This window comes from Dama dama, chromosome 22 (genome assembly GCF_033118175.1).
Source record: "Dama dama isolate Ldn47 chromosome 22, ASM3311817v1, whole genome shotgun sequence".
Taxonomy (NCBI): Eukaryota; Metazoa; Chordata; class Mammalia; order Artiodactyla; family Cervidae; genus Dama; species Dama dama.
The window spans coordinates 35,667,540-35,684,640 of NC_083702.1; the positions used below are offsets into that span (position 1 = coordinate 35,667,540).

A 17,101-nucleotide genomic window follows, 5' to 3' on the forward strand; every position below is an offset into this window, starting at 1 on the left:
GGTGAGGTGGCCAAAGTATTGGAGCTTCAGCATTAGTCCTTCCAGTGGATATTCAGGGTTGATTTCCTTTAGGATTGACTGGTTTAATCTCCTTGCAGTCCAAGGGACTCTCAAGAGTCCTCTCCAACATCACAGTTTGAAAGAATCAATTCTTCAGTGCTTAGCCTTCTTTATGGTCCAACTTAGAACACACCTCATTTTCAGTACTTTCAAAGCCAAATTCAACCTAAGCCTACCTAAAATTGTTTTTCCTCTTCCATTCCCAAACTCAACTTTTGGTACTACCATCCACCCAGGCACTCACATTCTTTCATATCCATTACAAACCACTGAGATTTAAGGATTGTGTGTGCTTATGCATGCTCAATCATGTTCTACTCTTTGCGACCCCATGGACTGTAGCCCACCAGGCTCCTCTGTCCATGGGATTTTCCAGGCAAGAATACTGGAGTGGATTGCCATTTTCTACTCCAGGACATCTTCCTGACCCAAGGACTGAACTTGCGTCTCTTGCATCTCCTGCATTGGTGGGCAGATTCTACCTCTCTAATATTTAACTCTGTCCATTACCCTGAATAGTGCCATCACTACCTGTCCTGGATCAAGGTTTCTTTACCTCTTATGGACAATGGCAATAAACTTCTACCTGGTTCCTCTGCCTCCAATATTGTTCCCCGATGAACAACTTCCCATAGCTGCCTCAGTGATTAAAAATAATAATTAAACCCTGTATCTTCTACTTAAAATTCTGTAATGATTCACCATCTTCCATAAAACCATAATATAAAGTCCAAACTTTTTAATATAAGAGGTCACACATGGCCTGGCGGCTGGTCTCTTTTGCTGGCATACCCTGCTTTGAAACTTTCACTTTAGCAACATCAAACTGTTTATAGGAAATGAAGATTCTTTTCGTCTGTTCTCCTCTCCATGCCTTTCCTTGTGCTTCTGCCACTTTCCTTATGCTTCTGCCACTTCTCCATGCCACTCTGCTTCTGCCCGCTTTTATATGGCCCTCTCCCTTCCATCTTTTACCACTAGCTCCATCACCATCTCTTCCAGGAAACCTTTCCTGACTTTCTCATCTGCCCTTTACTACAGCCCAGTGGAACGTTAACAACCTTTAAACTTCTCTATCATTTCCCTTAATGCATTAGACAGCAATGGTATTTTTTTTCCTTCAATATTTCACAATAGATTGAGGACACCCTGGAGAAGGGCATGTTGAATTTGTGTTTGTTTCCTTGGAAGACAGCTCATTATTACAGGTTAACATCCGGCACACTTCCACCTGTTGGAGTGATGTTGGAAAGGCTTGGAAGAGCCATTCAGGGAAAAGAGGTGAGAAAAGGTGAACTGAGGGAGGAAGGGGATTATTGAGGGTGCAGTTTAAGTCATACAGAATAAATGTTATATACTCTTTAATAAACGCTGAAGCCCTTATGCGTATTTTGTGACTTCAGCTCAATATGGAAAAATAGACGTTGAGTATCGCCAGGAGTTGGTGATTATTCAAGGAGGGGAAAGGGGGACTTCTCTGGTAGTCCAGTGGTTAAGACTGTGTTTCCACTGCAGGGGGCATGGATTCAATCCTTGGTTGGGGAATAATATTCCGCATGTCACATGGTGCGGCAGGCAAAAAAAAATAAGAAAGCAAAACTGCATCCATGTTTTAGCTTCTATAAAAGCAAAGGAGGGGAACGGATCCCAGGGTGACTAAGCCAGCTACAGGGACAACTAAAGCCAGAAAGGGCTGAGGTCTATGAAGCAGAGGGTGGAGCCAAAGGAAATAATGAGGACAAAAGGAAGGTTGGGTGGGTCTGAGAGAGGAAGAAGAAAAGGACAGGGTGTGAGAGATGGGGAGAGACAGACAGAAACTGGGAGAAAGGACAACTCAGAATCGAAGACAAAGTGCTGCCAGTGAGTAAGAAGTTCAAGCTGCTGGAAAACTCATCTGTGGATTCATAATCTACCAAAATAAAATAAAAATCATTCTTTTGTTTAATCAATATGTTATTGTGATGAAAAATCTGTTTGCCAGTTGGTGGAACCTTCTGGCATTTTGCAACACATGCTATAGTTAGAGAATCATACAAATGGCAGAAATAATGACAAGAGAGCTTTGGGATGTAATTCTTCTATTTCTGGAAGCAGAGTATCCCGGTCCAATACTCAGTTACATAATCTGAATTTTGTCCAGCTTTCATTTTGAAATAATTTTTCCCAAGGCATGACAAACAAAAAATCCTTCCATCTCCTCCTTTCTACTGGGCAGTTTCTTTCCCTCTTATTTTAGTATCTTGAGAACACTTACCACAGATGAAGCAGGTGGTCTTTAGGATTTCTTCTTTTTTCTGTTTTTCACTTCTGAGATCAGCAAAAGTATCGATGATAACCCCAAAAATCAAGTTCAGAACAATAATGATGACAATGAAATAAAAAAGAAGGTCATATACCACACGGGCAGCAAATAAGGGTTCCTGAAATAAAACATTTTAAAAACATTAAAAAAAAAACCCCTCTATCATGTATATGTATACAAACTCATATTTTCAAGGCATGTTGATTTAGCATATTGTCTAGCAGAAAGTATATATTCAATAATTGTTTGCTCAATGACTATAAATAGTATTCCAAGTTGGAAAAAATAAGACCCACTTTCTATCTTCATTTACTTTATAAGCGTTGTGAGGAAAACTTTCCAGTCTGTCCCCAGACTCCTTCCATGCACTTGTACTTTTCTTCTCCAAAGGAGGGATTTATCACGTATTAAAAACCACTTGACATGTAATTATGCTAAATGTATTTTGGTGCAGTGTGCTCCTATCCCAGGAGCTACCCAGAAGGTAAACAAATGCCATTTCCAAAGGTCAGAGAGACTGGAGATTTGAGTATCATCTAACGGTCTGTCCATTTCTGAAGGAGATTTTGCTCTAGGCCTTATAGGTTCAAGTACATTCAATTCAAGCCTATTTCTACTTGATAAATGTTATTAAAATGCACATTAGAGATCAGATAGTTTAGGTATTTCATAGATGAAGAAACATGAGATGGATGGACAATGTGAGATGGCTGGCCAGTTAGAGGACTGAACTTGTTCAAGCTCCCAGTAGGGGAACTTGAGATGCTGCCCCAACGAGAAGTTTTTCAGCCTTGCCATTTTAATACACGAAATCCTGTTAGAATCCGTTCAGATCGAATATTCCTTGTGGACAAATAATGGAGGTTGTCCCTATTTGGAGGCAAAGAGTAAATCTCCACCCCTGTGAAAACTGAGAGACAAGAGACAGGCTGGTTTCTGTTATTTATGTAACCATCAAACTCCTCCATAAAGTCAGAAGTCATGATTTTGTTGCTGTCATACAATATACAGTTCAAAGTTGGTAAGATGTCATGACCTACTAACATATATAGATTTTTAGGACATTTGCTATTTCTATGGAATTCTATTATACAATGGGTTGCTTTCAATAGCTACCATTATATTTTTATAGCATACAACATAAAATGGAGTAGCCTATAAACAAAAACTGGGTTGTAAATGCTGTTAAGAAAGGTTAAAAAAAAAATGATTGTGTGCTCCGTGAAAAACTATTTTTCTCCAGCTTACATCTTTTGATGGTCTTCTTAGCACGTCACCCACGCCTCCGCCATTCCTGAGGCCCTGGTTCAGGACAGTCACAATGCACATGAGAAGAGTGTCACACGTCCTTTCAATCCCATCTTCATATTCCTCATCAGCTGTAAAAACACAAAGTCAAACTGTACAGCAAACTCACGGTTTTCAAACACTCTTTTCGGCATCTAAAGATCTATTTCTTCATAACTGTGCCAGGACACACTTTTTTGAAGTCATATTAATAGCACATTTTCTATGTGGCATCCCAGGACTGACATAGACCACATGTATAATATCCCCAAATCACTTTTTCTTCCATCAGGGGAAAATGACAGAATGAAAAGGATGAAATATAGGAAAGTTACTATTCATTGTGCATCGTCGTGGTGTGGGGGGAGTTCTATAAAACCTTCTGAAAACACAATCAACTCACCCTGGAAGGAAAAGCCCTACAGGGGAAAGAATGTGTACAAGGAAGCTAGGCGAGTCCAGCTTCAAATTCTACTCTGTTCTAGAACTGGGACTTGGGTAAGTTATTAAACTCAGTGTACTCATCTGTAAAATGGGGAAATCTGTTTAAGGAGTAAAGCCTTTGGAGGGTTGTTTAAGGATTTTATTTAAAGTATGTAAAAGACTTTGCACAGAGATTGGCATACCCATAGTAAGTGCTTACAAGTTGAGGGCAGATATTATTTCATTTCTTTGGTAAGTGACTGCACTTTCTGAATGACTAGCACGGTGCTACAATGCATTTATGTGAACAATTTATTTAATGTGAATAATTTATTTTATGTGAATGTGTTTATGTGAACATGTGCATGCTAAGTCACTTCAGACATGTCTGACTCTTTGTGACTCTATGGAGACCATAGCCCACCAGGCTCCTCTGTCCATGGGATTCTTCAGGTATGAATATGGGAGTGGGTTGACAAGTCCTCCTCCAGATGTGAAAATATGTAGGGACAAATAGAGGAAAAAAATTACTATGTGACAGAAAAATTTCTAGTCTTAGTAGTTTTTTTTAAAAGATAAAATCACCAAAATTGGTAGTAATCTCTCAGTCACTTAAAATAATAAAAAGTTCACACCAAGTCAGAAATTAGAATCAAGATATCCTAAATTGAGAAGGAATGTATTTTTCTTGTTAGATTAAAGAATCATAGTGGTGCTGAATTTTGGAATTACGTAGCCAGTCTGCATGATATGGTGTGAGTGTAAAAATCACCACTACCAAAGGGAAAAGAATGCTTCTAATTTTGTGTACATGATCCATTATTAATAGTTTATTTGGTACTTTGTTATGAAAAGGCTGGTTTTCTTCCTGTAAGCTGACTTTAACATCACATGGATGGGGGATCTGGTATTTTCCCTTTATTCAGAGTTCTTTCTAAAACATACGCCTCAGGGTATATGCCCAGTAGCAGGATTGCTGGGTCATATGATAATTTTATTCCTAGTTTTTCAAGGAACCTCCATACTGTTCTCCATAGTGGAATACCAGTTTGTTTTTTTTAACCAGTTACAAAACAGTGAAATTAAAAATCAGAAAGACTAGGGGAAAAATACATAGTAAAATATTCTGAAGTGTAACTGATGGAAAAATATGACTCCCTTGAAAATCAAATGTTTTCATATACCATTGTTCACCATTTATTCTAATTCTGATCTATCCAGTGGTTAAGAAAAATCCATAAAACACAGAATCCTGGATTTATTAATAGTGTTGATTAGGAACAATAAATAAATTTGCTTTGAACAGCAAAAAAATATAAAAAAATAAAAATTAAAAAAGCAGAACATACACCTTGAGAGAAGGGCGGAAGTCAGAGATGGGCAAGCACTAAACGCGGCATCGAAGATACTGGCAGAGCCCAGGTACCTCAGAGGTGAGCATCAAGGCATATTCTGACTCAGAAAGTAGAAGAAATGAAACTGCTTTTGGAGACAGAATAGATGGGGAGGAGGGGAAGCTTGTGGTGACAGCAGTCAGAACAGCAGAAGAGACAAGCAAGGCAGAGAAGACAGAGAGAAAGCTCAGTCTGCAAAGTGCTTGGTTAGGTCCCAGTGCCTTGCGGTGCTGATGGCAAGAAGCATGTGAAGAAAATAGAAACATGCAAAAGAGGTAAAGGAAACTTTTAAGAGAAATACGGTTTTCTAGCGATGACATCACGTGCAGTATGTCTTATGCTACTTTGCCATGGTTAGACTTTCAAATAATCTTCTATCTAGTGGCATTTATTTATCTAATCAGCAACTGCCTGATCATATGACACCGGTGTTTACTAAAGACTTTTTACGTGTGGGTTAATCAACTCACAGAAGCTACAGGAAAGTGCGCCCACTTCTCCCCAATAATTGAGAAGTGAGGTTGTTTGTTCTTTAGGAGGCGAGCTAGTACAATCCACACACAACTCACGTGATTAGCCATTGTGAAGTAAAATAGATTGGCCGCCAGCACAGGAGGAGAACTGGCTTCCTGTGTGACATGCAAACAAAGGCAGAGTCCCCAGGTCAGAGTCAGTGCCAGCAAACGTCCAGTCCACTCACTCCATAACTAGTGCTTAGGCGTGCTGGTTTCACAGAGCAGCCTCTGTGAGTGTGGATAACAAGTTTCTACCTTTATGAGATGGATCTATTCACGATTTGTTAAGCCAAGTTCCCAGGCCTTCAGGCTGAGAGCCAGGCCCGGAGTCACGGTGAATTCACCTAAGTAAATGCCACCTGGTGGAGACTTACCTACATAACCAGCAGGCTTTCCCCATGCCAAGCCTGCCTCATTTCACTTCATCAAGAGCCCCTGGGCTAGGTACTGAAAACACAGGTGAGAAGATGAAAGTGTTGCAACCCCCAGGAAACTCATGGTCCTCTAGGAAACACAGGTCAGCATATGAACAAAGGCAATGCATGGGTACCAAGGAAGCAGGATAGATATGCATCTCATGGGCTGGGGTGTCAGGGACAGCATCCTAAAGAAGGTGGCACCTGGGTTGACTACTGAAAGAGGGGCATCCTTGGCCAATAAGATGAGTGAAGACATACCAGGCAGATAAAATGGGATGAGCAAAGGCAAACAGGCATGAAAGTATCTGGAGTGTTTGTGGAATGACACATGGATTGGGATGGCTGGGCTTTGGGGCTTCCCTAGAGGTTCAGTGGTTAAGACTCCATACTGTCAGTGCAAGGGATGTGGTTTCGATTCCTGATTAGAACGAAGATTAACATGTTGCAAACAAAAAAACAAAAAACATGCTGCTAGTGCAGCCCACCCCCCCCCGACCCCCCAAAATAGTAGGCCTGGAATGGCTGGGCCTTTGGGGTATACAGATGAATATGGAGCTGTAAGAAGAGAAGCAGGTAGGGGACAGATCATTGCGAGAATCAAACACCCAGGTAAAGAGTTTAAACTTTATCCAGAAAGCTATGAGGGGGCACTGGAGAGTTTTATACAGAAGGAAGGTGATTTACCGTCTAGTTGGGAAAATAGTATGAGATAAAACATGAACTTAAATAACCAGACAAATTAACACATGATAAAAGCCATAAGAGTGGCGCAAAGAGATCAACACAGAAAGAGAACTTTTAATAATAAGGATAATGAGAGGGAAGCCCTTCTAATTAATGCAGATACTGAGTCTGCCTTGACTATTCAATAGGGTAAGGCAGCAGGAGATTGGCATTTCCCAAGGCATGGACAGAGAGCCCCAGAGTTTAAAAAAAATTGCTTAAAGATGAATAGCAGTATGTAGAAATGTAAGACATGGCTAGAGATAAACTGGGAGCTCTCCGAAAAGCTCTAAGGAGTTTGGATTGTAGCTAGCAGGCAATGGAGGACTGTGGAGATCTTAAGTTGGGGTAGGGGAGAAAATATTCAAAGCAGTGATTTCTGACAAGTGGTCTTAGCAGTGATACAGTGGGTGAACTGAAGAGGAGAGAATGACTAGCAGTAGGAAGACCACCTAGGAGGCAGCTGCAATAATTCAGGCATGAAGTGCTATGAGTCTGAATTAGAGTAATGGTTGTGAGAATAGAAAGGATGAAAGAATGAAAACTAGAGGGACTCAATAGGAAGGAGATGGCAAGATTAAGCATCAGACTGAAGCTTCCAGCCAGTGGTCATCCTTGGGAAAGGATGGTCTCATTAAACACAGAAGCAGAAACTTTGGAAGGAGGAATTGGATGCTTGTGTTTTGATGAAGACAAGGAAAAAATCTCAGATGATTTTTGTTTATGGGATATGAAAATGAGAAAGCATTTTAAAAGACTAGAGAGGACAAGAGAGCTAGAAGTGTACTGTGATACAAAATTAAGGAAGACAATAATTTAAAGATGAAGAGAGTAACAAAAAACATCAAAATTACATAAGGGTCAAAGACAATGAGAAACAAGAAAAGGTCACTGGATTTAACAATTAGGTCATCAGGAAATGATAGGAAGATGGCAAATAGTGGAAGAGAAGACAGTTGATTCAGAAATTGAAGAAGAGAGTGTACATTAATTGTTTTTAGAGAAAAAGTTGGTACTGAAAGGAAAGAGATTAATAGGATATTAATTTGGGTGGGGGCAGATAAGCAAATGCTAAAGAAGGTTCAATTAGGACCCAAAAGTGTTTATAAGAAAAAAAGAGAATAGATGGTAATATGGAGAAGATTTCAGTTATAAGAACAATGATCAAACTAATGATGGCAAAGGGGGAATGATGAAAAACAGAAATGGTTCTAAAAGAACTGAGAGAACATAGTTGTTTACATGTAAAAAGGAAAACTTAATGGAAATAGAGTTTCATGTGGATACATTTTAAAGAACTAAGTATGTGGTCACAAAGAGTCAGACACCACTGAGCATACACATACATATTTATGTAAGTAACTTAGAACACTGTTTGGCATGTATTTAGGGTGTAATAAATTCTAGGTATCATAATTAGCATTCTTATTGATAGATGGCTGTCAAATCTCATGCAAAGTTATAGTTTTAATATAATCAACAAATTCTGTATTTGAACAATATGAGGTTAAATTTTCCTCATTTTCAGTTTAGTAGTATTAGGAAGGATTTTTTAAAATTCCTAATAGGAATGTTTCATATGAGAAAAGAAGTAAACATATATCCTATTGACTCTGAAATAATTCCCCTGATCTGAGGTGTTAGTCTATAAATTTTTTTAATACTGGACATGCTTGAATAAGAGTATTTATTAATGCCATTTTTCTACTGTAACAATTAAGTTATTTCTTTTTTATGGTTTCTTAGAAAGCAACAGATTGCCATTGAGATATATTTGAAACTATGAGTACAACTGAGAACTTCTTGTGTGCTGGCCTTGAACTTTAATCACAATCAACTCAATATGGAATTGCTGATTTAAAAAAACTATTAGGGAAAAAAAATGGAAAACACTGGACACCCAGTAGGAAGACAAAATGTAGAGCAATATAAAGACTCACTGGTTTCTGCTATTCATCGATCTTTTTTATTACAGTAAAATATCAGAATATATTCAATGTGAATAACTCATAGATGTTGGACATCTGTTAACTTCCTCTTTTTCCTGTATATTCAAATGATTTGAACTTAGAAAATAATTGCAATATATATCATATATAGGGCTTCCTTGGTGGCTCAGGGGTAAAGAATCCACCTGCAATGCGGGAGTTGCAGGAGATGTGAGTTTGTTTCCTGGGTCAGGAAGATTCCCTGGAGGAGAGCATGGCAACCCACTCCAGTATTCTTGCCTGGAAAATTTCATGGACAGAGGGGACTGGCAGGCTACAGTCCATAGGTTGCACAGAACTGGACATTACTGAAGCAGCTTTAACACCCCCACACACATATTATATATATATAATATGCATGTATACATGTTCAGTCATATCCAGCTCTTGCCTCAAAAAAGTCTTACTTTTTTTGAAAATCAGTTGTTTTTTTTTTTAAAACAGAATATTTTTGTCCAGGAAGTCAGGGAGGTCTGCAGCAAATAAAAGGCTTTTTGTTTCTTTATTCAACCACAGTTGGTTGCCAGCTGCCATGAGAATTTGCTGCCTCTGGGACAATGACCCTACCCACATTCGTGGAGCTTCCTCAGGAGCTGGCAGCTCAGCCTCCCACTCCCCACGAGGCTTGTTATCATGCTACTGTGTGTGTCTGGGTCTTTTGTAATGTGGACCTGCTGTCCACTAGGTGACAAACGAAAGCCTTCACAAATGCACACTAGGGCTTGCAAATTAAAATTTCATCCTGGTCTTAGACACAGCAAAGTTATTTTTAAATCTAAGTGACACACACTGCACAACAAACCCCAGGTTCTAGCTTTCATTCGACTTTTGCAGTTAAACACATGTGGCCAAAATTTCAAGGTGGCCAGGGCTGCAAGATCAAATCCATTTTCAATCAAATGGATTTCATCACTTACCATGTCAAATGTAAAAAGGGTACAGAAGGAAAAGGAGATTAATACAGGCTTTCCTATAGCTTTTAATACTCATTTAGGTATGATCCCTAATGATGAACAGCTATAGTCACCAACTCTATCTCCCACCAGCCTCTCTATCACACCTCCAGTGCTGAAATCCCTGCAGGATTCTTTCCTCCCTATTCTGGGAGCTTCCTTTGCAAAATCATACCCAGCTTTCCCCACAACTTCTAGCTCAGGTCCAGCCTAAAAAAACAGAGACTCTGTCCCTGGGGTGTTACGCCTGGAAGAACTGTCCCCATTTGTCCACGGGAAAAAAGGAAGTTCTGTTCTCTGTATAATGCAGTAGGTAAAACTGACAGGTTATAGAGGTATTGTGGGAAATCTTCTATGCATGTGCATTCAGAGCTATAATACAAACCAGCATCCAAACAGGCTTTATGACAGAACAGGGTTTCTCAGTCTTAACACTATTGACATTTGTGCGCTGTTCAGTTGTGTCCAACTCTTTGCGACCCCATGGATTGGAGCCATCGGGCTCCTCTGTCCATGGAATTTTCCAGGCAAGAAAGAATACTGGATTGGGTTGCCATATCCTCTTCTAGAGGGTCTTCCTAAGCCAGGAAGGGTCTTCCTGCTTCTCCTGCATCTTCTGCATTGGCAGATGGGTTGTGCACTGGCATGTGGGGCTGGATAATTCTTTGCTGTGGGGACTGACTTGTGCATTGCAGGATATTTAGTAGCATCCCTGGTCCCTACCCTCTAAATCAGTAGGACTCTTCCCAGAGTCAGGACCACCAGAAATGTCTCCAGACATTGCCAAGCATCCTCAGGCCAGGGGGAGAGGCGAGAGCATTAACTCCAGTTGATAAACACACAAGACAGAAGATTTATTTTTTAAGAAATTGCCTCAGAAGACAATATGCATAAAGAAAATCTATCTAAGCACTCTAGGGGGAAAGGCAATATGATAAGCAGAATTACAACAATCTCTAAATTTTGGCTAGGAAATATATCATTTGTAGAGATTAATCCTTTAATTAGGAGGTAAAATTCAGAAGGTTGGAACATAGGCCTTGAATCAGAGATCTAAATTGATTTACTAGCTGTGATCTTACTGAATGGCTCTGTCCTTCAGTGTTTCTACCTATAATATAAGGATAGTTAGTAGCATTTTTCTATCCTTGAACATGCCTCAAGGCCTTCACTTATGCCGTTCCCTGTGTCTAGATGGCTTTTTTTCCCTCTTGGCCTGACTGGCCCCCTTTTATCCTCCAAATCTCAGGGTAAATAATCCCTCCTCAGAAGGGCTTCTCTGACAGTTGGCAGTCAGGCTCTCTTGTGATTACCTATCATAGCACCACATCATAGTTCCATATTTTGCAACTTTGCTTCCCTCACTATTTTATAAATTCTATAATGTCCAGGATTATCTTTTATTCAACACTGTCCTGAATACCCACCATGATGGTTGGCCCATAACAGAGGCTCAACAGATATTGTTGTATGAATAAATGAATGAATACACAAGGTTTTCATAATTATTAATATATCATTGTCATCACTGAGGATCTGTACTGATTAGGCTTAATTTCTAATTTATAAAAACACTTCATTGTGTTAAATGTTAAGGTCAAAATATCACAATTAGTGAGAATATGTGAAACAATGACACCAGAATATCTGGTTGAGCACCTACAACAAGGCCTGGGGAACTGTAAAAAGCCTAAAATTCGCAGACTTGCCCAGACCTGGACAGCCACATCCTGGGATGTGTGCACACATGTATGACCTGGAGGACCTCATTCTCGGAAAGCGGGGTCCCATGGCTCTCACACTGCATCTTAGAGCTTCTGGATGCTGAGTGGCGGACAAGTACCACTGATGCTCAGCTGCTATGCTGGGCCAGCCCCCTTTACAGACTCTGGCAGAAGGGACACTAGTTTCTTTGTTGGTTTACTGGCAAACCAATGTTTTCCTCTTAAAATCAAATCACTGTTACAGTATATTTGTTTTTTAAAAAAGGAAATAATTTTTTTTCCTTTTCATAAAAGAAATTAACCTTGAATACTTATTGGAAGGATTGATGCTGAAGCTGAAGCTCCAATAGTTAGGCTATCTGATGCAAACAGCCCAATCACTGGAAAAGACCCTGATGCTGGGAAAGATTGAAGGCAGAAGGAGAAGAGGGCAACAGAGGATGAGATGGTTGGATGGCATCATTGATTCAGTGGACATGAACTTGGGCAAATTCTGAGAAATGGTGAGAGATAGACAGGCGTGGCATGCTGCAGTCCACGAGGTCACAAAGAGTTGGACACGACTTGGCGACTGAACAACAACAGTAACAAGGCAGGAATAGGGTTACTCTACTTGAGATCATGTTATTAAAATACTTTTGCTAACAGGAAAGTAAATTTTTTAACATACTTTTTTTCATATTCTGTCAAGGAGAAAGAATGTTGAATTGAAGAAGTAACAAGTACTTAAGACAATAAATTGATGTTCAAGGTGGCCAAAAGATCCCAAAAGCTATTTAAATTTTGCCAGCTACTTAAACTAAGTCTACATCTTTGAAATAGCTGTCTGTGATTTTTTTGAATCATGGATAATGGCAAGAGAAGAGAAAGATCTATAAACCTGAATTTGATAGCATGCTGAACTCTGCAAACTATGACAAATAAGATTAATGCTGATTCCCCCAGATAAGAGATGTCATTAAAAGGATAGTGTGGGAAGGAGTCAGGATCAAAAGAAGACAGTATGGGTTTTGACTAACCTCAAATTGAGAATACTGGCAGATTTTATGTATCCAGGCTTTGGCAAGGAGGCATTAAGAAAGAGCCTCATGTCATATTCTTTTTAAAAAGATAGAGGAACATGGGCTAAATGGTAGTTTATTTAAGATAGATTTCTTTGTGGGTGAATAATGCACAAAACATGCCTACAACAATCTGAAAGTATGTTTTCAGCAACTGCATGCCAAGGACTCCGTTCTTAGCACTGTCTCCATGTGACATTTCTAGCACCTTTCATGAAAATCTTCTAGAGGTTGGCAAAATTTACTCTGTTAAGAGCCACAAGACAAATATTTTAGGCCTTGTAGGTTACATATAGTCTCCAATGCATCTTTTTCTTTAAAGGAAAAAAAAAGAACTTTAATGTAAGTAAGTTTAACAACAGCTACATACTAAATATGAAACTTTAAGACTGTCCTTAAAACAACTCATTCTCTTTTTGCTGAGTTGACTTTCCCTCTTATTTTATTTATATGCCATCCTAAAGATACATACAATATTTGGGATTATAAATAAAATCAATGAATTCAGTTGCAAACATTCTTTGCCCGAGAGCTGTACAGAAACAAGTGACATTTGACATGTTTTTTTCTCAGATTTCCCCATGGGCCAAGTTTGCTAACCCCTGTTCTAGAGCTTATCAGACTTGACAATGACATGAGAGAAAATGAATATACTGCTTAACAGAATCAGGATTCATTAGGACCCCATGAGCTCACGGCACGTGAGCACGGAAAAGGACCTGAAGCCTAGAGACCATCTGGTCAAGATGCCCCTCCTCTATTCACAGGAAAAACTGGGACAGCCTGGGGCTATGGGTTGGCAGAAATATATAAATGCATGGTTTTATACTTGAAATCCCAAACTCCCAATTACGTGACTACAGAATAGGCATTTATGGCTTGATGGCTGAACCACTGAAGAATGGCATTTTAACTGAGAGTCAGTCAAATATGGGTCAAGAGTGTGGTGTGACTACAAACTGCACTATCCTGAAAATGATCCTCCCATTCAACCTCTTGCCTTGGAGTGTTACATGAAGAGTCACGGCCATAATACATAGGGAAGAATAAAGAAACTGGAGGTGTACAAGCCCGAGGAGGCATGTAACAGGATTTCAGAAACTGCAGAACACAATAAAGCTACACAAAGAGAGGAAAGACTGGTTTGTGGTTTATAGGCCTGACCTGGGTACCCAGGAGGTCAGGGAGAAAAGACGTCTGAGTGGTCACTGCTCACAGTGCCTAGAGCTGCTGGCACATGGGAATGCAACATATGCGCGCGTGCTTGCTCAGCCGTGTCTGACTATGGACTATAGCCTGCCAGGCTTCTGTGTTCATGGGATTTTCCAGGCATGAATACTGGAGTAGGTTGCCATGCTTTCCTCCAGGAGATCTTCCCTACCCAGGGACCTGCCCTCTTTCAGGGGATCTTCCCATCCCAGGGATCAAACCTGCATCTTCCGTATCTCCTGCACTGGCAGGCGGATTCATTACCACTGAGCCACCTTCGAAGCACAATGGAACATATGCATGTGTTTAACTCGCCATTTAGGTCATAGAGAACGAAACATTTAGTCAGTAGAAGGGATTGTTCGTTTTTGTTGGACTTCAAGCAATAGTTCAACATCATATGGTAAGAAGCAACTTGGGGAAAAATCCTCTACTGTTATGACTAAACAATGTCCTTCTGGATGGACGTGAGGAAATCCATCCTTATGCCATGCTTAACTCTTGCTTCCCTCACTCCGAGTCCAATTTTGCCTTTTGGAGATATCACAGAGATTAAATCCATTCCTTTTATATACATAGAACTCTTGGAATATCTAAACACTTCCTAAATCTCTGCTACTTTTGGAAACAGATCACTAATTCCTTCTACAATTCACTAAATTTCACATATGCCCTAGTTTCCAAATTCCTGCCACATCCTAAGAAGACAATGTAGTTTAAAAAATTTTTTGCATGTATGGTTACATTTGTCCCTTTGCAGGCAAGAAAATATCATAAGCCCTATCTATCTATCTATCTATCTATCTATCTATCTATCACCTCCTTCTCTCCCTGCCTGCCTCCTTTCCTTCCTCCTTCTCTTTTAGGACAAGCCATTTGAACAAAGTCTAGGAAATTTACATAACATATCCAAGACCTAAATCTAGAAAGCAACAGATGAGGAATTATAACCAAGCCTTTTGAGTTTTAAACTCATGCTTTTCCATTCTTTGTTAATGGATGGATTCTTCTGTTAAAGGTAATACACTCTTAGTGAAAGGCTATACAGTGGGAAGGGTCTTGCTTAGTGCAGTATGGTTTTGCAATATAGTAACAGCATTTTTAGCAGTATGTACCACAGAGTAAATCTGAAAAATTCTCATGATTAGAAATGATATAAAGAACAGGGTGAGAATACAAAATGTTGGATATGAGAATCCTTTCTCTAGTTTGAAACTTTTAGGTTCTTTTACCCTCCGTTCTATTTCAACTCACCATGAAATTTTCAGAGCAATTTTCTAACTCCAGGGGGCTCTTTCCGACCCTGGGTTTGAACCCTGGTCTCCTGCATTGCAGGTGGATTCTTTACCGACTGAGCCATCAGGGAAGCCTCAAGCTCTAATAACTTTAATCAACTAAACATAACTTCAGAATCATTGAGTTCATGCTGTCCTGGAGGCCCTTTTACAAACCTGTATTTGAAGCTGGTATTGTAGGTGAGCAGTTGTCCTTTTCGCATGTACTCAGGATTGAAGTTAAAGTCATAGTAGGAACTGCATTGCTCCCTGAGAACACACAACAGAGACATGGTATAGAGATGAATATACAAGTGACAAGAAATGAGCAGACAATTACAAAGGCACATACATAAAGGGCGCTATTACTCCAAATGAGCTGCGTTCCTCAAGTTTTTGGTTAAGTTAGCGTGGAACTCTGAATACAGTTTTGCCTACTGAAGCAATTTTATAAATAGAGAATAGGTTCATGGGCCAACCCACTAAAAGCCTTTTCTATCTTTGTAATGTAGCTGAGATAAAGTATTAATAATTCTGTAGGCGCTAACCACCCTGTATAACAAGTTTCCCATGGCCAAATGCATTCAGGGCTGTGGCTTGGAAATGCCAGCAACATGGTCCCCCAGTGTTGTTGGCACCCCATGAGCTTTCAGCCACTGATGCCCATGGCTGGAGGTGGCGGCTCTAACAGTAAAATGTGGGCTCCTGGGAATAGGGCATAAAGCATCTCAAGGAAGCTAGAATCATCTGTCAGATCCCTTTCAGGATCTTCCTTTTCTTCCTTAGTCCCCAAGGATCCATCTGCTTGCTGGCTTACCACCTATCTCCCTGGCCCAGAGGTAACATAAAATAGCAACCTTCTCTGCGTTTCACATAGTTTGTTGTCAGTAACAAAGTGAAGAGGTTCATTCCTCTCAAACCCATTTATCACATGAAGCCATCAAGGAAAGTACGGAAGATACAGGGAGAGGATTTGGGTCACTTTTTTTCCCCTCCTTTAAGCACATTTCGTTTATTGTCTTCCTGGTTGTTTAACCATTAAGTTGTGTCTAACTCTTTGCGACACCATGGACTATAGCCTGCCAGGCTCCTCTGTCCAGGGGATTTCCCAGGCGAGAATACTGGAGTGGGCTGCCATTTCCTTTTCCATCCATTCATTTTTATACACTGAAAAAATATTCAAGTACATTTCAGGGCAGCACCCCTCAAGGATAGCCTGGTTGTTTAATGAGGAAAGGGTGGAGATGGGGAATGGTGGCTGGAATGCAGACATGTGATGAGGAAAGGGACTAGGCCTGGGTTTGCCGCTGACACAAGCCTTGGAGATGAGACAGCTGGGGTCCCTGAGGAAGGAGGTCACCGATTTCACCCCCGTCTCTCCCCGCACCCTGACTGGGGCAGCTTGGCGGGTATATCACGGGTGTAGCATGAGTCAGGTGGTCAGAGAAAGAGAAGTGAGGTTCCTGAGTGTCCCTTATAGCCATTCCCTTAAATTAGTAAATATTTACTCACTTTGTGCTAGGCTCTGGGGTCTCAGAGTTGGGGCCTTGAAGAACCCACAATCCATTAGGGAACACAGAGATGTACAGACATAGTCGAATAAAGGAAGTGAAGCACAGGTGAAGTGAAGCAGGACATCAGGAGAGGGAGAAGTGAGTTCTCGAAAGGAAAATACAATGCTTTTCAGAAAAAGATCCATCTTGAGGAGACAGGATTTACACAGGTAGAGAGAAAAGGTTGCAGCTCCAGGAACAAGGTGTATGAAAAAG

At 40.3% G+C, this 17,101-nt stretch overlaps 1 protein-coding gene across 2 annotated transcripts in view; it reads right to left on the bottom strand.

Annotated features, from left to right (window-relative positions):
* The window catches only part of ITPR2 (inositol 1,4,5-trisphosphate receptor type 2), a 556,807-nt gene that overhangs the window by 72,829 nt on the left and 466,877 nt on the right, over positions 1–17,101 (bottom strand). For both annotated transcript variants that reach the window (XM_061125163.1, XM_061125162.1), the window contains 3 exons: positions 15,510–15,602; positions 3,611–3,741; positions 2,315–2,480 (listed from right to left, as the gene is read on the bottom strand). In XM_061125163.1, the coding sequence (XP_060981146.1) occupies positions 2,315–2,480; positions 3,611–3,741; positions 15,510–15,602 (390 nt within the window). The remainder of the gene's footprint in view (positions 1–2,314; positions 2,481–3,610; positions 3,742–15,509; positions 15,603–17,101) is intronic.